General features: G+C 38.1%; 1 protein-coding gene and 1 pseudogene across 1 annotated transcript in view; both read left to right on the forward strand.

Annotated features, from left to right (window-relative positions):
* Positions 1-23,902, forward strand: part of LRP1 (LDL receptor related protein 1) — a 595,167-nt gene that overhangs the window by 294,978 nt on the left and 276,287 nt on the right. Inside the window, 3 exon segments of the mRNA XM_053708175.1 lie at positions 2,448-2,528; positions 20,150-20,317; positions 23,224-23,406. Of these exon segments, the coding sequence (XP_053564150.1) occupies positions 2,448-2,528; positions 20,150-20,317; positions 23,224-23,406 (432 nt within the window).
* On the forward strand, positions 8,402-8,520 carry LOC128654837 (uncharacterized; annotated as a pseudogene).

Raw genomic sequence — 23,902 nt, forward strand, 5'->3', positions numbered from 1 at the left:
TACTTTTTTTACAGGTAAAAGAGCTGATTACTTTGGGGCAATGCCCTGCAAAAGGCCCTTTTAAGGGCTATTTGTAATTTAGTATAGGGTAGGGCTTTTTATTATTTTGGGGGGGCTTTTTTATTTTATTAGGGGAATTAGATTAGGCGTAATTAGTTTAAAAAACTTGTAATTATTTTATTATTTTCTGTAATTTAGTGGGGGGGGGGGATCCCCGTACTTTAGATAATTGGATTTAATTGTATTTAGTTTAGGGAATTAATTTAATTATTGTGTAGTGGTAGGTGTAATTGTAACTTAGGTTAGGTTTTATTATACAGGTAAATTTGTCTTTATTTTAACTAGGTAGCTATTAAATTACTAATTACTATTTAATAACTATTCTAGCTAGTTAAAATAAATACAAAGTTGCATGTAAAATAAAAATAAATCCTAAGCTAGCTACAATGTAACTATTAGTTATATTGTAGCTATCTTAGGGTTTATTTTATATTTAAGTATTTAGTTTTAAATAGGAATAATTTATTTAATTGTAGTTATTTTATTTAGATTTATTTAAATTATATTTAAGTTAGGGGGGGTTAGTTTTAGGGTTAGACTTAGGTTTAGGGGTTAAGAACTTTAATATAGTGGCGGCAACGTTGGGGGCGGCAGATTAGGGGGTTAATAAGTGTAGGTAGGTGGCGGCGACATTGGGGGCGGCATATTAGGGGTTAATAAATAAAATGTAGGTGTCGGCGATGTTGGGGGCAACAGATTAGGGGTTAATTAGTATAATGTAGTTGGCGGCGGTGTCCGGAGTGGCAGATTAGGGGTTAATAATATAATGTAGGTGGCGGCGATGTCGAAGGCGGCAGATTAGGGGTTAATAAGTGTAAGATTAGGGGTGTTTAGACTTGTGGTTCATGTTAGGGTGTTAGGTGTAGACATAAAATGTATTTCCCCATAGGAATCAATGGGGCTGCGTTAAGAGCGGAACACTGCTTTTTTGCCGGCTCTCCCCATTGATTCCTATGGGGAAATCGTGCATGAGCACGTTTTGCCAGCTCACCGCTACAGTAAGCAGCACTGGTATTGTGGTGAGATGTGGAGCTACATTTTGCTCTACGCTCACTTTTCTAACGCCGGGTTTCTAAAAACCCGTAATACCAGCGTTGTCTGCAAGTGAGCGTTAACCCCTGTTAACGCAAAACTCGTAATCTCCCCGTTAGTTTTTCTTGGTTTCCCTTTATTGAAAAACTGGTATGTAGGCTCAGGAGCATTCATGTGTGTGAAGCACTATATAGCATCAGTTTTGTCAGAATTGCAGTGTTGTACATTTATAAGAGCACTAGATGGCACCAGTGTTTGCCACATGTGCATGCTACCTACTTCGGTATGCTCTTCATTAAAGAATACCATTAAAGGACCAGTCAACACATTAGATTTGCATAATCAACAAATGCAAGATAACAAGACAATGCAATAGCACTTAGTCTGAACTTCAAATGAGTAGTAGATTTTTTTATAACAAATTTCAAAGTTATATATATTTCCACTCCCCTTGTACCATGTGATAGCAATCAGCCAATCACAAATGCATATACGTATAGTCTGTGAATTCTTGCACATGCTCAGTAGGATCTGGTGACTCAAAAATTGTAAATATTAAAGACTGTGCACATTTTTTTTTAATGGAAGTAAATTGGAAAGTTGTTTAAAATTACATGTTGTATCTGAATCATGAACATTTTATAAAACCTGAGTGTCCCTTTAAGAATGAAACTTTTAAAACATAAGTAAATTGGAAACTTTTAAAAATGTGTACTAAAAATGTCTGAATCACAAAAGAAACTTTCAGCAATGGCTACATTTTGTTGCTGATGATATTTGCATATAGTTGTAACTTTTATATATTGTAGTAACCAGTCATATATACGATTAGTCAGATGACCTTTGATTATGTTATTCTGTCTTCATGAATATTTACTTTTTTAGAGCTGGGTAAGACAGCTGTTATTGATTAGTAAATAACAATTGTGGCTTTGCCATGCATTTTTTAGTGCTGCCAACCACAAGAAAGTCTTTCAGAGACGGCATAATAGTTTTGTATATTTTGTATAACATGCAGGCTTTGTATTTATCTGCCAGTTTATCTACCATTATGAGGCAGTAGGCATGAGGGGGTGCTCTTATAGCCCCTAGATATTCTCTGCTCCGCTTAATATAACGTAAAGAAATAGTGTATCATAATCCTGTTACAGCTCTTATTGCGCTGTAAACTCACTTACTTGTTCCCATCTCCAAACACTCCAAAACACTGACCTCACTGCTGTACAGGTTTTGTGCTATGTCATACATAAACCGTTGGTCTAATATTTGGATGGCATTTACAACACGTGAGTGTGATGTGGCCACCAACATCCCTTTAATGGATTAATAGTGGCTCTTTTTTTTTGTTTCCACAGCATACCCAACCTGCTTTCCTTTGACACAGTTCACCTGTAATAGTGGAAGATGCATCAACATTAACTGGCGTTGTGACAATGGTAGGTGTTGCCAAGAAAACATGAATGTTTAAGTAGAAGTTTGAGGAATGCCTAAAAATATGTACTTGGGTATCATAAAGGGTGGTGCTACTTTGTTACTTGGATTTAGTTAAATAAATATAAAAAATAATATATATATATATATATATATATATAAACACACAGAGAAATTCCAGAACTCACTAGCAAGCTCTCAGCTAAGATTAAAAGCAAAAATGGAAGGGTTAGTTACCGCATTTGGCCAAATGGGACAAGCCCAGGTACCACGTCAAGGTCCCTTCCAAAAACCTGAGACCCTAAAACAGCCACACAATGTTAGCTCTCTCTCCATCCAATAAACTGGGAACAAGTGTGTGTATGTATGTATATATATATATATATATATATATATATATATATATATACCAACAAATTCCGTAGCAATGGGTACAATGGTAGGAATATGCAATGCTATTTATTTGTTATTAAGAAGAAATACAAAACCATAAAGACTAAAAGATAATATGAATGGAAAATTAGGAGGGGCTTATAGACTATCTACTGACAAATAATACGATAATACGTGGAAACAATTAAAACTGGCATCATTATTGGGAAAACACACTAAACAGAATCCTTATTGATACAACTATACATCTTCATCTGGTTTTGGACCCTACATCTAAATTTGCTATTATGCAACAACAGTTATAATATATATATATATATTCAGCTAGAATGTCGGTATCTCAGTCATTTAATTTCACACTAAACAAAAGTAAATAAGTAAACTAAATTAAAGCTTTTGCTTAATTGCCATTTTACCCCAAACAAATAAAAAAAAAATCACCCAATTGAAATAATCCAAAATTAGTGTAATTTATTTTCATAAATATTTTTAAACTAATTTATTTTTTTTTAATAATTTTTTCTCACTTTTTCTGTATAATTTTGTAAAGAAAATGTATACTGCATCTCACCAAGAATGTTGCATGATTAAATGTGTTTGATGTTTTAATATATGACTTCTTACAACAATGGTGGTGTTAGATGCATTTAAGTCATTTAAAAAGGGATGTCTGATCTAAAAATACACTTTTTAAGTTGATAATTTAACCCCCTTTCCACACACTCTCCCATATATACAGTCTACTCCCAATATCCCAAGACAAACAGGATTACTTTAGAGACCATCCTGGAGTCATTTGATGATTATCAAACTACTTTAGAATCATGTGCACATCATCAGGCTTGTAAAGTAATCAGCTAGGGTACAAAAATCTGGGGGATGATCAGAATGATAAGAATATTGCCTTACTGATTACTTCATAAGCATGAACAGCTAGTAAATGACTCTAGAGTCATCTCATTTATATATTTTGGCCTGTAGGCATATTTCAGGATGGCTTCTGATGACTTTTCTGGATTCATTGATTACTTCAGAATGATTCTAGGAAGATCATCCTTTTTGACTGGGGACAAGTATAAGCCAAGTGCTTGCTTGCCAGAATGGATATGTTTATTTGATACAGTACTTTCTGTTCAGAGTCTTTTTCTATTTCCTTAATTTCACATATAAAATAACTGCTTTCTTCAGAGTAAATGATGATATGCCAATCCTACTTTCATATAATAATTTTTACAAAGTCTGATTTAGGTTTACTATAGACAATAGTACCCACAGAACTTATACATAGTCTCGGTTTGGACAACATATCACAAATGTGTGCACTGTCTTACTGCTACTATTATAGCTTTTATTTATATTCTAAGTAAATGTTTAGCTTGCTACATCTATGTAAATCTTAACACTACAGTCTCAAAGAAACAACAACCCAAAAACAAATTCCTTAAACAATTAATACTTTTTACAGAGAAGCCAGCAAGCAAGCAGTGGTGGTTCTAGCAACATGGAGGTTCCTACATTTCCCCTTACCAATCTTGCAGCAACCTCAATCTTCACGTTACCGAATAACCTTATATTTTTTAAAACACTGATGCTTTGTGTGCATTTCTTCATAGTGACAATTAGCCCTTCCCTAAAGTGACAATTAGCCAAATCTTATGAAATTAGAAGCAACAGCTGTCTGAAGCTTTAGAGCTAATTGTTTATGAGTAGATACATTTTATTGTAAGAAGAAGGGAGGAAAATGTAGAGAATTAGTAAAGGGAGTAGAAAAAGGACAGAGAAGGAAAGAAATGAAGAGGGGCAGTGAGATATGATAATGACAGAGAGGATAGAAAAGAGTAAGAGAGATATAGAAAGAAGAGAATGAAGCAGGGAATGGCAGAAAGTGAATTAAAATGGGTAGAAACAGTTGAAGGTCACGGAAAGGAGAGAGGTAAAGGGAGTCAGTAAGAAAGCAAAGCGATTGCAAGTTAGGTTTGTATGCAGCTCTATATAATATGGAAATAAGGGCTAAATATTTGCCATCTGTGTGGGGGATCATTGGCTATTCTTCTCCCAGAAGTAAGAGTAATTACTGGCTTTGCATTAATTGTATTTCATATGTGAGATTACTAGCTTCAGACTTGTCGTCTGTTTGCAGTTATATAATTCCAAGTAATAGAGCCGCACTCGCTGGACTTTCAAAAGACAATAGTTTATTGTGTACAGTGACGTTTCGGGGAGCCAACTGTCCCCTTCATCAGACCCTAGTACTGAATTCAAAAACCTAATAACTGTGCACTATCCCTAAACTTGTATTAGAAAGAAAAATAAACATTGTAGTACCATATTTTGACCATGTAACCTTACCCACCCATGTGATGGCAAACCTCATTGGTAGGTTCTAACTGAATACATTTAAAATTAAATAATTTAAAGCTAAAAAATATATCACTGGCCTCTGAGGAAATTATCTATCTCTCTCTAAAACATTTTACATAGAGTTAACTCCTGAAAAAAATGGCTTGGGCTACATTTAAAATGAGTTGCATGAAAAATCAGTAATTTTGAGCATACGTACTTTGGCTGTGAATACAACTTCTCTTATAAGATCAATAAAGGGCCAGTTTATACCCTATCCAATCAACCCGTTTAGGAACATACAATTTGGAGGTTACTTGATATATAGCTAAATACTGCACATTTATTCCAATATATGGTATTAATAACACAATTTTTAATGCATCTTTAGGGTTAGTGTTCAAATATTTGTTTTGATTCTTCTTTGATAAAAAGCTCTATTATAGCCTATATGCATGGGGTTAATTACTATATGTGGTTTAAATTGCTTTATCCATGGCTTCTGTATGTGAAATAATTATCTTTCCTATAGTTCTCTGCATTTGGGGATTGCTATATACTTGCACCATAATAAGAGATTACTGGCTATATATGCTTGGATTCTACATGTCTGTGAACCTGACATCTGCCTGAGAAATTACTGGCTATACAGTTACTCTGTATATGCATAATTACTGCCTATTTCTTGTGTATTTACGTGTTGTATGTCTGCTGACTGTATTTGGTTCAACACAAATACATAAAGAAGAATGGATTAAATATGAAGATGTGGAAGGAACCAAATTTACAGAATAAGAATGACTAAAATAAGGAAGGAAGAATTCTTGAAAAAAGAATGAGGAAAGATTAGTGTAGGAAGATAATTTTTATTTCTTTTTTAAGACAGGATGAGTCCACGGATTATCTTAATTACTAATGGGATATTCACCTCCTGGTCAGCAGGAGGAGGCAAAGAGCACCACAGCAGAGCTGTTAAATAGCTCCTCCCTTCCCTCCCACTCCAGTCATTCTCTTTGCCTACGTTAGTAATAGGAAGAGGTAAAGTGAGGTGTTGGATTAAATTCTTCAATCAAGAGTTTATTATTTTTAAAAGTAGTGCCAGAGTGTGCTGCTTTGTTCTAGGGTGTAGCCGTAGTCCATATCAGTCTCTACAGGAGAGCTTTGGTGGCTTTAGAGCAATGGGAACTTGTGGGACATAATTCTCACTGCGCCTCCCATACAGATGCTGCCCTGACTAAGAAAACCTGAAGGAATTTTACTCAAGACTTTCGTTTCTTTCCAGGTCCATGGGAGGGAGAGGACCTCTTAAACCTGGGTACTGCCTTGCTGCCAGACAGACAATGAGGTAAGTGCTATCTTGTATTTTCTGGTGTACGTACACAGAAATGCTGGCACTTTATACTAATAATGGACACAAGATGACATTATCCCTAGGAGGGGTTAAGTCATGGGCAGTTTCTGCAGGCACTGGGGACGTGGAGAAGTGGCTCTTATGTTTTTGTGTTTAGTGCAACAGGATGGCAACTCCCAACAGCTTTATTATAATTTAGCAGCCGATCGGGAGGTTTGTTTTTGCTATGCAGCTAATCTAATTATGTTTAATGGCCATCTCCTTCTCCCAACGTCTTGTTTGTATTTCTACCCGAATGGGAGGTTTAACTTGTTGCGCAACTAGTTATCTTTGCTGACGGCCCATTAGTCTAGCCGACCGGGAGGTGTGCCTAGGGAATATGCATTCTCTAAAACAATGTGTGCCATGCGGTTCATGCTCCCGGAAGCTCTATTTCTGAAAAAACAGGAGTGTTACCGCTGGGAGGTTTACATTTGTTACGCCCACGATGGACGGAGTTGGACTGCGCCTTTTTCCCACATAGTCTGGAGGTTCACTGGTTATGCCCACGATGGGCGGAGATAGACTGCGCAACATTGCTCACCTTTATCACACATAGCCCGGTGGTTTACCGATTACGCCCACGATGGGTGGGGATTGTCTATGACATTGTGCACATAGCCCAAAGCCACATGTGTCGGCCGGTGACGATGGGTCTCTTCTGCTGCATTTGATTGTGCAGCGGAGAGGATTCTCATTGTGTTTAAAGGTTTTTTTTCTTATGAAGTCTGACAAGCATTCCTAATTGTATGCCTACTATTGGTACTTTTCTATCTGTGGGTAGACACACGCCTCAGCAAGCTGAGCTGAGGTTTAGGGGATAAAGGTATTATTTTTACCTTAAGTAAAGTATTTTATTTTGCCATTTAAAGCCATAGTAACATCAGGATTTTAGTTTACAAATGATCCCTTTATTTGTTAATAAAGTTACTTTTACTATTTAAAATAGAATATTCAATTTTTATGTGATCAAAATGTGAATATGGATGTTACATATACTTTATACTTGCCAAGCAAGACTTTCTGTTCTGAGTTTACAGTTCAGAGGTGAATGTTTACAGAGCCAACATTGTCTCAGATGCTATTAAAGGATAAGGGGCATTATGACAATGTTCTATACATTCTGCAGCTTTCTCCTATAGTGTCCTAAAGCTTAGCGTCCATTAAACCAGTGCCCTGCGGTTCCTCCACGGCTCCTTATGGAGTTACCTTGCAAGTCATTGCATCCTTTTTTTTGCTAGACAGTCTCTAGTGCGTTGTCGGCTTTTTCCATGCTGCAGGGAGAGCACAAGAGGTAAAATAAACATTCAGTGAGCGAGGTTCCTGTCACTGTTGTTGCTATCTCAAGGTCCCCTCCCAGACGTGAGGAAGAGGATACTTCAGTAGTATCTGAGAATAAAATCTCAGTTTCTGACAGTATAATTCCTCCTGCTGATACTGAAGTTGTATCTTTCAGGTTTAAGCTATTATACCTCAGTCTGTTACTTAAGGAGGTTTTAGCTACTCAGGACGACATCGATAACATGGGGTTGTCAATATTAGGTTGTACCAAGATCAATGCTAAGGAATGGGAGAGAGGGATTCTCCATTTCATATGTTTAGAAGAGATTTTTTCCCATAGCAGACTCTTCATGGAGTTCCGTCAGTCGGGACCCAAGGCGGAAGGGACTCCTATTCCCATAGAGGATAGTTGTTCCCTTAAGGATCCTAGGGGTAACAGTTAGAGGGGTTGCTCAATATGGCAACCTATTACTTGTCTACCGCCAAACTGTGTTGAATACATCAGATCCTGTCTGAACTCGGTAGTTAAGCAGGTCCAGGCTTGGTCAGTACCTGGAAGGGAGACCATCTGGGAACACCAGGTGCGGTAGGCTTATTATTGCCACTGTCGCTTATACGGCAGCATATTGGTTCATACGTTGTCTGGTCCCATTAGAACAGACACTCTCTTCGAATCCAGGATAACATAAAGGCCTTTAAGTCGGTCATTTTCTTTCTTACAGATGCTTACTTTCAAGTATTTAGCGGGAAGCTAAGATTTCAGGCTTACCATAGTGACACACGTTTTGGTTAAGAATACTTTTTAATTCCTTTCAAGATTTCAAGGGAATTATTCTACTTCTTCCTCTGAGCAGGAGGGAGGTTTTGGCATTCTAGAATATTTGGAGTCAGATAAGAGACTATGTGGGCTTACATTGGGTAGGAGACTTCTCCAACCTGAGAGAGTGAGTTCCTGTTCCGATTCAGGAACGGAGTTGGGGATTTTATCCTAATCTCATAGTGGTTCCATGGAAACTTAAGTACTATTTTAGATCTTTAGAATCTAATCAAATTTTAGATGTCAAGATTCTAATCAAATTCCTAAGGGTACCGTCCTTCGAGGTGGAAACTATTCGTTCCAATTTTATTTTGATCCAGGAGGGTCATTTTATGAAGGCGGATTTTAAGCATGCGGTCTTGCATTTTCACACTCTCAGGCAAGCATTCCAAATTTTGGCCTTGTCTGTTGACCTTGTCACAGCTCCCAGAATTTTCTAATAGGAGTCTGGTTTTGAAGTTGGCGGTGCTCGGTTATAGGGCATTGCTGGGGTGTCCTTTCTGGAAGACAATCTAGTCCAGGCGCAATCTTTCAAGCAAGATTGAATATGGGAATGTTGTTATCTTTTCTGTGATATCAAGCAGCAAGGTAGATTTTGTAAGGAGTTACTTAGTCATCAACAAAGGTAACCTTCTTGGGAACCATATTAGATTATCTATAAATTAAGTTTTTTTCCTGAAGGAAGTCAGGAAGTTAAAGACCTTTTTGATTCTAGTCTTTTTCTTAAGTCTTCTCCTCGGCCATTAGGGGCTCTCTGCATGGAGGTATCGGGCTGATGGTAGAGGCATGGGACATCATCCTGTTTGCTCGGTTCCTTCTCAGACCTCAGCAGGTTATCATGCTCAGACTTTGCAACAGAGATTATACAGATTTGTCTACTCAGAGAGCAGGAGACAAAGGTTTTTCTTAAGGGTTGTTGTCTCTGGTTCATTCTTTCCAGGGAACCTGATTTCGCAGACCATCTTGGCTGTCTGTGGTAACAGGGCCTGGCCCTGGTTAGTCTCGGCCCAGTTTATCTAGTTCCAGTGGGACACATGTCTTCAGTTCATCAGGGAGGAATGAGGAGTTCCTTAGTGATAACAGAGGTATCAGAGATAATTCAGTGGGCAGAGGCCCATTCTTGATTATCGTCGATTCACATCCCAGGGGTGAACTCTGGGAGGCGGACTTCATGATCAGGCAGACCTTTCAGCTTGATTTTTAAAGGAGGTCACCCGGAAAGCCAATTTTTCAAGGTACAGGTCGACATCCAGGGATCCTCAGGTAGTACTGTTAGATGTCTTGACGGTAACTTGGACTTCAGTCTAGCTTGCCTATTTCCCCAGTTTGCGAAGGCGTCAGTGGTCCTAATTGTACCGGCTTGGACTTGCAGGATTCGACATGCAGATCTGGGGTACATATCATCTCTGCCACTGTGGAGAATTCCGTTGAGGCAGGACCTTCTAATAAAAGGGTCCTTCCTTCACCCAATCTAGTTTCTCTGAAGCTGACTGCTTGGAGATTGAATGCTTATTTTTATCCAAGCGGGGTTTTTCTGACTCGGTCATAGAGACCATGATTCAGGCTTGTAAGCCTGTGTCTAGAAGGATTTACCATAAGATATGGAGTAAATATTTCTATTGGTGTGAATCTAAGGGCTACTTATGGAGTAGAGTCAGGATTCCTAGACTTTTGTCTTTTCTCCAAGGGTTTGGAGAAAGGATTATCGAACTGTTCCTTTAAAGGTCAAGTCTCTGCTTTATCTATTTTGTTACTCAAACATCTGGCAGATGTTCCAGATGTACAATCATTTTGTCAGGCCTTGGTCAGGTTCAGGCCTGTGTTCACACCAGTTACTCCTCCTTGGAGTCTTAATTTAATCTCAAGGTTCTTCATGGGGCTCCGTTTGAGCCTATGCATTCCTTAGATATTAAGTTGTTATCTTGGAAAGTTTTATTCCTTGTTGTTATTTTTTCTGCTCGGAGAGTGTCAAAACTCTCGGCATTACAGTTTTAGTCTCCTTATCTTATTTTCCATTCAGATAAGGTAGTTTTACGTTCTAAATTAGGAATTCTTCCACAAGGGCTGTCGCCTCCTCATAGGCATTCAAAAATTACGCTTCTGTGGAACAGATTTGCAAGGCTGCAACTTGGTCCTCTCTTCACACTTTTTCTAAAATTCTACAAATTTGTCACTTTTGCCTCGACTGAGGTTTCTTTTGTGAGAAAGGTTCTTCAAGCAGTGGTGCTTTCCGTTTAGGTTTCCTGTCTTGTCCCTCCCATATCATCTGTGTACTCTAGCTTGGGTATTGAATCCCATCAGTAATTAAGATGATCCGTGGACTCATCGTATCTTAAAAAAGAAAAGAAAATTTATGGTTACCTGATAAATTTATTTCTTTTTTGACACGATGAGTCCACGGCCCGCCCTGTTCCTTTAGACAGGTTGTGGGTTCTTATGAACGTCAGACACCACTGCACCTTGACTTTTCCTTTCTCTTCCTAACTTTGGTTGAATGACTGGAGTGGGAGGGAAGGGAGAAGCTCTGCTGTGGTGCTCTTTGTCGCCTCCTGCTGACCAGGAGGTGAATATCCCATTAGTAATTAAGATGATCCGTGGACTCATCGTGTCAAAAAAGAAATACATTTATCAGGTAAGCATAAATTTTCTTTTTCTAGGCTTTATTGGCACATATAGAACCACCCCTGCCTGCAAGGCTTTGTTACTTTGTAAAAATATTTTTCACATTGTGACTGTTGTGTTATATATGTTTATATGTTTACAGTATGTTGCTATTATGTTTCTCTGTATTATGTACGTATGTTCTGCACCTTCTGTGTCTTCATTGTGCCGATTGTCTTGTCTTTGGTTGGTTTCTCTGTGTTTCAGAAAAGGATTGTGGGGATGGCTCTGACGAAAAGAACTGTCCAAAGCCTGCTGGTTAGTGCATAGATCAACATGCACCAACCAAGTCATTAGGAAATTTAGTAACCGTAGAAATGCAGAACACCCAGCACATCTGTACTGTCAAGGGCCTGATCTAAATCCAAACCCATTGTTTCTTGTCATGTTAAAGAGCTTGGAAATCTCCAAAGTAACAAAATGTATCTCAGTCCAAATGATATTACATCATTGTGCCGCCCTCTGTTTATGTTACAGATTATTTTTTTCATAAAGCCACCAAAAACTCATTAGGCTTAATTATAGTCTAAGCTGTGATTTTTTATTCAGTTTTATATATTATATTATTTTTGCAGTGCAGTTTTGAATAGGAGTGTATGCTACACGTGCCCATACATAGTGAAAAATAATGTCACCAAAACATTTACTAGGAGCATTTTTGCTAATCCATGTGTATTGCAAAAATGCTTCTGTATTAACTTAAATCTGCATTCAGTTTCAACTAGAATGTCACTTAAAATAAGTGCATTTTTTAAAAATTTAAGCATTTTTTTTTTAAACTTATTTTCATTCTTTTGGTAGTGAGAGTCCACAAGAACATTCATAGCCTATGGTAAATACTATTCCTGGCCACAGGAGGAGTCAGACACCCCAAACAAGGCTATACATATCCTTCCCATTTCCCCTACCCTCCAGTAGTTTTTTGCCTCATATCATGGAGGAAGCTTGGATCAGGTTCGGCTACTGGAGTTAGCAAATGACTATATTCGAGATGCCATTCTGCAAATTGTTTTTATCAATGCTAAGAATTCTAGCTTTGATGTCCTGGCTAGACGGGCCCTGTGGCTTTTGTTTCGGTCCATGGATAATATTGCGGACTGTTGTCTTTACCTTTTAGGGGCAACTCGCTCTTTGGTCTAAACTTAGATTCCCACATTGCTACAGTCATGCTTAATATGCGGGTTTTCCTAGCTCAATCTAAGAGCCCTACGTCTAGTAGGAAGAACATGGAGGCATCTAAGGTGGAGCTTCCTAGAGCACTGGAATTCAGTCTAGGAGAGCATGTCAACATGATGGGACTGTCCCCAACCTGGATCAGGGACATTTGGGAGGCAAACTTACTTTATTCCAGAAGGAATGGTATTGGTCTGTCAGAGATCCCTGGGTTCTAGACATCCACCAGGGTTACAGAATTAGTTTTCGGTCTCTCTTTCAGTTCCCCCATCTCACTGGGGAAAGGGGTTCTACTCTGTTCTTTACGTGGTTCCAGAGAGGGGTGGCACGTTTTGTCCCATTTTAGACTTGAAGGAATTCAACAGATATGTGAGAGTTCCTGACTTTAGGATAGAGTTGACCAGGTCCATTCTTCTCCTAGCTAAAGCTCAGGAGGGTCAACTCGTGTCTACAATAGTCCTAAGGGATGTGTTTTTTACAATTTCCAATGCATAGAGGTAATTACTATTTTCTGTGGTTTGCTTTACTAGGCAAGCATTACCAGTTTGTGGCTCTCCCAGTTGGTCTTTACTGGCTGTGGTTCTATTTCAGGGAATTTTTGTAGCTTTGTACCAGGATGACATTCTGGTTCAGGCTCCATTCTTGCGTGTAGCTCAGGACCATATGCAGAGACTACTCTTGTGTCTTAAGGCTCATGGTTGGAAGGTTAACCTGGAGGAGAGTTCTTCTGTCCCGGCTACGAGGATACAATTTCGAGGAATGATCACAGAATCTATCAGTATGTACATTTTTCTCTCTGATCAGTGCAGAGCAAGACTTAAGAAGACTTGTTCCTTACTTCAGTCCAGTCACCAGTCTCCTGTGGCACGATGCATGGAGGTGGTGGATCTTATGATTACAGCATCAGATGCTATTCCATTTGCTCAATTCCATCTGAGATCACTTCAGTTGTGTATGCTTAGACAGTGGAATGGGGATCATTCTGATTTGTCTCAGACTGTCTTTCTGGATGCCCAGACAAGAGAAAGTCTTGCCGGGTGGCAATTACCCATGACAGTTTCTTTAGGGAGGAGTTTCCATAGTCCCACCTCTGTAATATCGATGTCCTTCTGGCTGGGTTGTGATAAATGGATCCTTAAAGGCCCGTGGCACTTGGTGTCAGGAGGCAGTATCTCTCCCGATTAATGTTATTGAGCTGAGTGCCATTTATAATGTGCTTTTAGCCTGGCCTCATTTTAGGTTTTTCCTGGTTTATCCAGATTCATTTGGATAACATCATTAATATGTCATATATATCAGGATTGTGCAAGGTGTCCTCTGGCGTTGCAAGAGGTCTCTAGAATCCTGCTGTGGACGGAAAGGAATCAGTGTCAGGTTTCAGCTCTGCACATTCCAGGTGTGGAGCATTGGGAATGGATTTTCTGAACAGGAAGTCGCTCCACTCAGAGCAGTGGTCCCTGAATCAGGACATTTTTCTGGATATAACTCATCGATGGGGCATTCCAGATATATACTTGATGGCTTACTGCTTCAATGCCAAGATTCCTAGGTATGAATCTAGTTTCAGGGATCCTCAGGCGGATATTGTGGATGTTCTGGCGGTTCTGTGTAACTTTAAATTTGTTAACCTGTTTCCACCTATGGTTCTTTTGCTTTGAGTAGTTGCTCGCATTAAGCAGGAGAGAATACCAACTATTCTGAAAGCTCCTTTAAGACTGCCTTTGCTTCAGGATTTACTGACTCAGGGCCTGTTCTTTTATCAATACCTAGATACTTTGCACCTGACTGCTTGGAGATTGAATGGTTGATTTTAGTTTAGAGATGTTTCTCTGACAGTATGTTAGTATCCTATTAGGGCTTGAAAGTTTGTTTTTGGATTAATCTTTGACTAGAATGAAAGGTTTTTCCCTTCTTTGATATGGTCCAGTAGGCTTATTCTGTTAGAGGTCATATTTTAGAAATTGTTGTTATTGCTTGGTCTCTGTTGCTTCCCTGTAGAGTCTATCTAGTTATATTGTTTTTTTTTTTTTAGAGTTCAGTTTGAGTCCCTGGTTTTGAATGCTGTGTTGGTTTTGCTCTTTTTAGTGGCTGTCGAAGCTCTCTTAGTAAAATGGCAGAGTGTTTTTTCGGTTTTGATGTGATCTGGGTGGCAGATGACTTACTTAAAGAATCATGAACTATTTGTCATGGGTTTTTGACTTGGGCCTTCAGGTCTGAGGCTTTAGTTGAGAGGTTCTGTAGAGTTGTTCAGTGGTCTTCGTCACTTTCTTTACAAAGATCTACAATTTTTTTTTCTTTATCTCAGTAGAGGCATTATTTGAGAGGGAGTTCTACAGGTGGTGGTGCTTAGTTTTTAGGACTGCCTTCTCTAGCTTTTCCCTCCTGAATGTTCATGAACTCTACAGCTTGGGTATTGGTTTCCCATAGGTTATGAATGTTCTCATAGACTCTCACTGCCAATAGAAAGAAAACTAAATTTATGCTTACTTGATAAATTAATTTCCTTCTTGGCAGCGAGAGTCCATGAACCCAACCAAATGCTAATTGTGTAGTGGCAGCAGTTGTTTTTTTCACCTCTGTACCCCTTGCATGTCCTTTCATATTCCTTTTTCTTGGTTGAACTACTGGAGGGTAGGGGAAGTGGGAGCGATATTTATGGCCTTTTTTGGGGGTTCTTTGCCTCCTCCTGGTGGCCAGAAATAGTATTTCCCATAGTTATGAATGTTCTTGTGGACTCTCGCTGCAAAGATGGAAATTCATTTATCAGAAAAGCATAAATTGTTTTAGTCTGCTGAATGAACCATTTTGTACCTCTACGATACAGCTGCTGGAGTGGTCCCTATCAGACAATAAACAATAATTTTGCTAATTAAATGTGCATATTCAAGAGACATATCGTTTTAAATAGCCTATTTATTCAGCTGTTGTGACCAGTTAGAGAGATATCTAAAAGTGCTACTACAGCACTCAGACAGTCACTTTATAGACTGTAGTAGGGTTAGTCTTTTGAGGTCTGGAGTTTGGCATTCCAATTCTCACAGGATTTGGGAGAAAAAAAAACGCAACAAAATTTAAATCACAGGAAAAAGGGGCAAAATAAATAGTGAAAATATATTGCAAAGATTTTCTTTACAATGCATAACTAAAGGGATACTTGATTTTTTTTTGTTTAAAAAGATAGATAGCGACTACCCATTCCCCAGCTTTGCATATTGTTATATTAATATACTTTATATCTTCGAAGATTGCCTGTTTCTTAGCCCCCACAGGCTGCCCCATATCTCAGTGATTTTTTTTTCTGCTTCCCCCCCACTTTTAAGTTTTTTACAATCTTGCACTACATCCAGACAGTGCTAGTTTATGTATACCATATAGATAACATTGTGCTCACTCCTGTGGAGATTCATAATAGGTTCACAAGAAGCTCTTATTGACTAAAATGCAAGACTGTAAATAGCTAAAAAAAAGGGCAGTCTGTAGGGGCTTAGATACAGGTAATCACAATGGTAACAAGTATATTAATAAAACAGTGTTGGTTATGCAAAACTGGGGAATAGGTAATAAAGGAATAATCTATTTGTTAAAACGATAACAATTTTCCAGTAGACTGTCCCTTTAAGCATTTGTGGGAAATCCTTTATAGTGTTTTATGTCTGTTTAACTCTGAGATCAGTATCTTTTATACACCCTATTATGGATCTTAAATAGATGGTGAACACATTGGGCCAGATTACAAATGGAGCGCTAATTTATCGCATGCCCGCAAATGGGCAAATTCGCCCGTTTAATTTATTGCATGCCCGCAAATGGGCAAATTCGCCCGTTTACGAGCGCGCAATAAATAACCAGCCATTACAAGTGGCTGGTTATTGCTTCCATGACCTTGCGGTAGCAATTTGCACTCAAAAAATTAATTGTCCCCCAATTGGCCTCAAAATTAAGTGTGTAGTGCATTTGCAATAAAAAAAATAATAAATTACCATATTTGTGTTACCAGTAAATATATATGTACAGTATATGCTTATATACATATATATTTGTGTTAATATGTGTATATACTGTACATATATATTTATAATTACTGTCCATCGCTGCACTACTTACCCCTTACCGCTAGTTCTCATACCATGTCTCACAGCATCAGAATAAGCCTATGGAAGCGCGCTCTCATGAGCACAATGCTTCCCAGCAATGTGAACTCAAGGTCGCGGAAGCGATACTTTGCGCTCAATTTGTAATCTGGCCCATTGTAATTACAACATTTTTCTACAATCTCCCTTTAGATTAGTGTAACATCAGAATCTGAATGTTATCACAGAGTAATAACTTGTTTGCTGCAATTGGTGTTCAACTGCACCCATCACTAGGGTTGCCACCTGTCCCTTAAAATACAGAACACTTATAAGTTACACATGCTGCAGGGTGTGCAGGGAGGAACATGAATAGTGCTGTCCAGAAACACAATACATGTTCCTCCCTGCACACCCTGCAACATGTGTAACTCATAAGTATCCAGGAAAACATCGCCGAGGTGGCAACCCTACCCATCACATTCCAATCTGGACTTGAGTCTACAGATGACAGGTCTTTGTTTGGTTTCAGCAGAAATGATAAGATAACATATTAGGGAGCTATATGGTAAGGTTAGGCTTCTAAAGTCTGCCACAATTAGCCTTAAATTATAAGTAAATGGAAAGTAAATCATGAAAGTGTATTACAGAGTAGGTTAACTATGCACAGTTAGGCCTTTTAAATTACAGTCTCAAAGTGTTTACGGTCCCTTATGGGCTATAGCACTAAGACACCTTACACTGAATGCAGCTAAACTAATTTTGCCCCAATGCATATAATGCCACTTAACCTACGTTAAGTGAATCTTGACCACTTAGGAGGCTTTCTGTATATATTCTATAGGATAGAATGTACAGTATATGTGTACATACATATATATATATATATTTATACTGTATATATATTTTATATATATATATAAATCACAGTTTAGACTCTCAAAATCACCTAAAAAAGCTATTTTTTTTTTTTTTTAATCACGTAGCTATTTCTGTGCTCTTCAGTTTTCTTGTAATAATTTAACTTAAATCAGTATTTGGAGCTTAGTGACACATTCTCTAGTGCAGTACTGTCTGATATATCTGCAGAGTCATACTGTAGCTGACCTAGGTTTAACGATTATCATTTGTTTTACCTGAGGTGGTAAAATACTACTTTCCAAAGAACTGCAGAAATTCATCAAAACAAGATTTTTATAAAAAAAGAAGAATCCCAGAACACTTTTCTTCAGCATCATCTTGTAACTAGATGAGATTCCCTATACAATGATACCAGTGTTAGTGTCCGGTCTGTATAAATGAAGAGGTTTTGCCCCACCGGACATGGTGCATGTAGTGATCTATGCAGTCTCTGTAGGGGTAGTATCTGGGGTACATGTGGGTGGTTGGCTATTTCTGCTGTGCTGCTTCCTTGGGAGGGTGGCTTATTTCTTACTCTCTTTTTGCTCACTTTTCACTTTCACATCGTTATTGAGCCTGTGGGTCAGTGATGGGGGCAATGCTAATGCTATTGCTAATGGGTCGGCGCTTACAACTTGGCTTAGAGTAGGTTGTAAGTTTGTAATAATTTATTTTCCTTTCCATAAGCTCCTCTGTACTTTTTCCTTCAGTTTCCCCTAAATGAAGATTCTTTTCAGGATTTGCTCTCTTAGGTGAAAGTAAACTCTTTGCCCTTATATTGGCCTTAAAGAGACAGTAAAGTCATAATTAGACATTCATTATTTAGACAGAGCATACAATTTTAAACAACTTTCCAATTTACTTCTATTATTTAATTTGCTTCCTTCTCTTATTATCCTTTGCTGAAAGGTTTATCTAGGTCAGATCAGAAGCAGCAAAGAACCTAGGTTCTAACTGCTGATTGGTGGCTGCATATATATATATATACCGATTGTCATTGGCTCACCAATGTGTTCAGTTAGAAACCAGTAGTGCATTGCTGTTCCTTCAACAAATGATACCAATAGAATGAAGCAAATTTGAAAATAGAAGTAAACTGGAAAGATGTTTAAAATTGTATGTTCTATCTAAATCATGGAAAAAAAAATTGGTTTCATGTCCCTTTAAATCCTCACTGCACATAACTTTAGCAAAAACTACATCCAACTCGCCAAGCAATATTCTAAAGCCTTTTCCTTTAAAACACCCACATTAATTTGTAGAAATGGAACTGTGCAGGCTGATTTAATGTATTAAAGGGGCATTCAACACTAAATACATTTCATGCATCTCCCTCTAATTATGGGTGCCGCCATTTTGGAACCTAGCATTCTCTGCAGATACCTTAAAGGGACAGTAAACCTAGCAAATAATGTGATATAATTCTGCACATAGTGCAGAATTATATAACATTAGCTTACCGCCATGTTTTTAAAGCAAAGGGTTATATAGATATTTTGCAACAAAAACAGAATGCCGCTCCTGGCTCTACTGAGCGGGTCCGTTTTCTTCTCCTAAGCGCATCACAGGCACGCTCTCTAGTCCCAGCATGCCCGATCCCACTATTAAACTCAATGTACCTTGCTCCCGCTCTGGTCTGGTAGCGAGAGCGAGCTACATTGAGTTTAATAGCTCGATCGGGCCGGCTGTGATTAGACAGCGTGCCTGTGATGCGCTTAGGAGAAGAAAACAGACCAGCTTAGTAGAGCCAGGAGCGGCGTTCTGCTTTCGTTGCAAAATATTTATATAACCCTTTGCTTTAGAAATATGGCGGTAAGCTAATGTTATATAATTCCGCACTATGGGCAGAATTATATAACATTATTTGCTAGGTTTACTGTCCCTTTAAGGAGAGGTGCTGCTCATGTGCAAACAAATAAGCAATGGAATGCAGTGAAAGTAAGATTTCAACATGGCAGCACCATGATGAGAGGAAGGCATGGCATAACTCAATACTATACATATCAAATGTATTTAGTGTTTAATGTCCCCTTAATGCTAAACTGAAAACATAAAATCAATTTGGATTTTTTTTATGCCTGTGCTGGAAGATAAACCACAGCTCATGCAACAGACTGTTTCTTGCTCCATACCATTGACAAAGACTTACTCCAATGTAACACACCCTGCACGGGGGCAGGAAAGAAAGTGTGGTATCCCTTTTTATTTAGAATTACATTTTAATTTGGCTCCTATCTTCAGATGACAAAACTCTTTTTAGGTGCTTAATATAACTATGAAGCAAAGCAAAAAAAAAAAGTATTTTTTAGTATGCAAATGGGAGTGTATTTCCTCTCATATATTGACTATACAAGTTCATACTTTCATACAAAGTGCATAGTTGATACAAAATACCTTGGAAAGTAACATTAAAATGCTTTCCATCTGGTCAGAGCGTTTGACCATAAATAAGATTATGAATAGGTTCCCTACTTTACACGTGAGTGTCAGTGCTTTAGCGCTATGGTTAACCTTATCTGCTTCATCCTCTCGCCTTCCTTTTACCTTCTTGATCCTGAAACACGGCTCTATGTTGTAGTAACCTTTATGCTCCTCGTTTAGACAATGATTGTGGAGATAACAGTGATGAAGACGGCTGTAGCCACTCCTGCTCCAGCACCCAGTTCAAATGCAACAGTGGCCGCTGCATCCCAGAGCACTGGACTTGTGATGGCGATAATGACTGTGGCGACTACAGTGATGAGACAAATGCCAACTGTACTAATCAAGGTAACTAGGAATGTGGGCGCTTGTTAACAGCACACATAGGTGAAAATCCAGCATTAAATGACCACTCAATGCAGTAGAATTACATAATTAACAAGTACATAATAAAAGACAAGTCAACAGCACTTACTCTGAATCTCAAATAAGCAGTAGATTTTTTTTTTCTGACAAATTAATTTTCTTTCATTTTCCGCCCCCCTGTATCATGTGACAGACATCAGCAAATCACAGACTGGTATACGTATAACCCACACATGCTCAGTAGGATCTTGCAAACATGCAAAATTTGATAATGGAAGTAAATTGGAAAGTGTCTTAAAACTGCATGCTCTATCTGAATCATAAAAGTGAGTGTCCCTTTAATAAAGAAGTGGGACTGAATTTACATTTGCGTTGCTTAAAGGGATATGAAACTCAAATATTTTCTTTTGTTTCTAATCTACTTCTATTATCAAATTAGCTTCGTTCTCATGATATTCTGTGTTGAAGAGATGCCTAGGTAGGCATCTGGAGCACTACATGACAGGAAATAGTGCTGCCCTCTAGTGCTCTTGTACATGGATAACATTCTTGCTGCCGTATAGTGCTTCAGAAATTGGCTGGCTCAGTCAACAAAAGATACCAAAAGAACAAATAAAAATTATAACAGAAGTAAATTACAAAGTTGTTTAAAATATCATGCTTTATATGAATTATGAAAGAAAAAATGTAGGTTTCATATCCCTTTTAAAGCTTAGTTCATATATTCAAAAGGGCATTTGATTAGATACTCTAAATGCAACTAAACAGTGCATCCTCCTAAAATCTCACAATTAAAGGTATTTCTCCCCACCCCCAAAAAAAGCTTAAAGTCTCCCTATACTTATGTTCCACACAACATATTGTTTATCGTACTGCACAACATTATTTGTGAGATATATGCCTGTTTGTTTGTGTGGCATAATATGCTTTATTATAGTAAAATGTGCTGTGATAGTTTAGGGTAGGGGCGTGACTGTGTGTCTACACAGTGATTGGTTATACTATCTCCCCCCCCCCCACATATATGAAAAACAGAGGCAGCAGCACCACTTGAAATAATCTCCAAATGTATTAGAAGTGCAACAAAGTTAAAACAGCAATGTTTTCGGACATACAAGTCCTTAATCATGCATAAATGGTTACAGATGTAGCAGACTTAAATAGCACTCCAAGCCCCTCCCTCTCTGACATCACAGAGCAACTCCCCTTTACAACAGAAAAATATACATTTAAAGAGACAGTGTATAATATAAACACATAGGTAAAATTACCTCAATTAAGCATATCTCACATTTTGCATTATAAAACCTAGACTGAATTTATAAACAATAAAGAGGTTACTTCATCTGCTTTATTCATAACCTAAGATGAAAAATATGTATAATTTCACAAAAATAGGGATAAATCCCATTCCTTGTTCATTCCCATAGGTATCCTACTTTCTAAATGATAGTTTCAAAAGGCTTCTCTCTGTTTAAGCCTTGTGTCTCTATCCCCCCCTCGTCTGTCTATAGGTATGTGTTCAATAATTTGAAATCTTAATTGACTCACTAAATTCCATAGTTTCCTTAAAATGAGAGGTTAGTGGCGATTTCTCAACTCCGTTCGTAATGTTAGATTTATGTTCGACAATACGGTCTCTGACCCTTCTTGTCGTCTCTCCAACATAAAGTTTTGAACACGGACATTTAAGGATATAAATGGCATATTCAGTGTTACAGGTGAAAAACCCATTAATAGTAAATTTCTTCCCAGTACAAGGATTGAAAAAATAAGGAGATAAAATAATTAGATCAGATGTAGGACCCGGTAGGATACAAAGACAGAGCGTAATAGGTACTAAAAATAATGGTTGCTTTCCATGTTTGGGATGTATTAATTGTAACAGCTTAATAAGGGGTCCTTATTTTTTCCATCCTCGTACTGGGATGAAATTTACTATTAATCGGTTTTTCACCTGTAACACTGAATATGCCATTTGGTGCTGCTGCCTTTGTTTTTCGTGTATGTTTTTGGGTCTTTGGTGTGAGGCCTGACAGTAAGCACACTACACTGGTGCTGAATTACACCCCCCCCCCCCCACCATATACACAAACACACAATATTTGCTTGAATTGTGAATTTAAGGCATATGCTGTTGATAAATCTAGAATATACTTAAAGGGACAGGAAACCCCAACATTTTATTTCATGATTTGGATAGAACATACAATTTTAAACAACTTTCCAATTTACTTCCATTATCAAATTTGCTTTGTTTTCTTGTTATCCTTTGCTGAAGGAACATCATTGGACTACTGGTAACAAGATGAACACATCTAGTCAGCCAATCACAAAAGACAAATGTGTGCAGGCACCAATTAGCAGCAGCTCCCACTAGTGTAGGATATGTGTGTGTTTTTCAACAAGGGATACCAAGAGACCAAAGCAAATTTGAAAATAGAAGTGAATTTAAAAGTGTCTTAAAATTACATGCTCTATCGGAATCATGCAAGTGACTTTCCTATCCCTTTAACTTCCTAATGTTACATTGTTAATGGTTTATCAATGTGACAGCTGGAGAATTAGCATTCTAGTTATTTCTGTGCCATCATGAGACTATTGTGGTTATCACTACAGTATATACAATTAATAATTTTCCAGGTACAGTGGGATTGAAGATGACACCAAAGATCTAATGAGTTGAATATTACTGAAGTCTTGTGTAAATGGCATAATCTCATAGTTTTCTTCTTTTCTTTTTCTTATTCCGTGGGCCACCCACAAATATACAGTAATTTAGATAATGTTCAGCCACTAGTCCCGACTATAAGATAAAGCATTATGTATTCAAATATGTGCATAGAAGGTTTTCCATGTCCCTTAGTTTGCTCCTTTTTCTCTAACAGCAACACGTCCTCCTGGCGGTTGCCACACAGATGAGTTTCAATGCCGCCTGGATGGGCTCTGTATCCCCATGCGCTGGCGCTGTGATGGGGACACTGACTGCATGGATGCTAGTGATGAGAAGAACTGTGAAGGAGTGACACACGCCTGTGATCCTAATGTTAAGTTTGGCTGCAAGGACTCTGGTAAGAGACAAAATGAATGGGTATTTCATGTTCTACAGATAGGTAAGATCCAGTGGTAAGGTGTTATAAGAGATATTTACACATCCATACTGTAATCCCTGCCTGTGATCTAGAATTGCAGTTGTCATTACAATTGTTGCATTACATGGTTTCCCAGTAACATTGCAATAAATGAACATAGCCAGTTGTAAACACTGTCTGAATACATTAACACGTTACTTGCTGCAATTTATTTTCAATGGCTAGACTCTCACCACTACTTGCCTTATTTGGAAGAACCATACTGGACTGGAGTAAACAAAGCTTGCCACTGTCATTTTCTTTGCACTTCTTAAAGCCAGATAAGGGCATATATGTAGCATGGTGAGGCTTGCATAATTAAAAATGTATACTACAATCTCAAAATGTTTCATGTCCCTTTTATGCTCTTATGTGTTAGAGCATTTTAGTATTACACTTTTGCTGGCATATATCCATGTATTTAACCCCTGCAGTG

Source organism: Bombina bombina, chromosome 3 (assembly GCF_027579735.1).
Source record: "Bombina bombina isolate aBomBom1 chromosome 3, aBomBom1.pri, whole genome shotgun sequence".
NCBI lineage: Eukaryota > Metazoa > Chordata > Amphibia > Anura > Bombinatoridae > Bombina > Bombina bombina.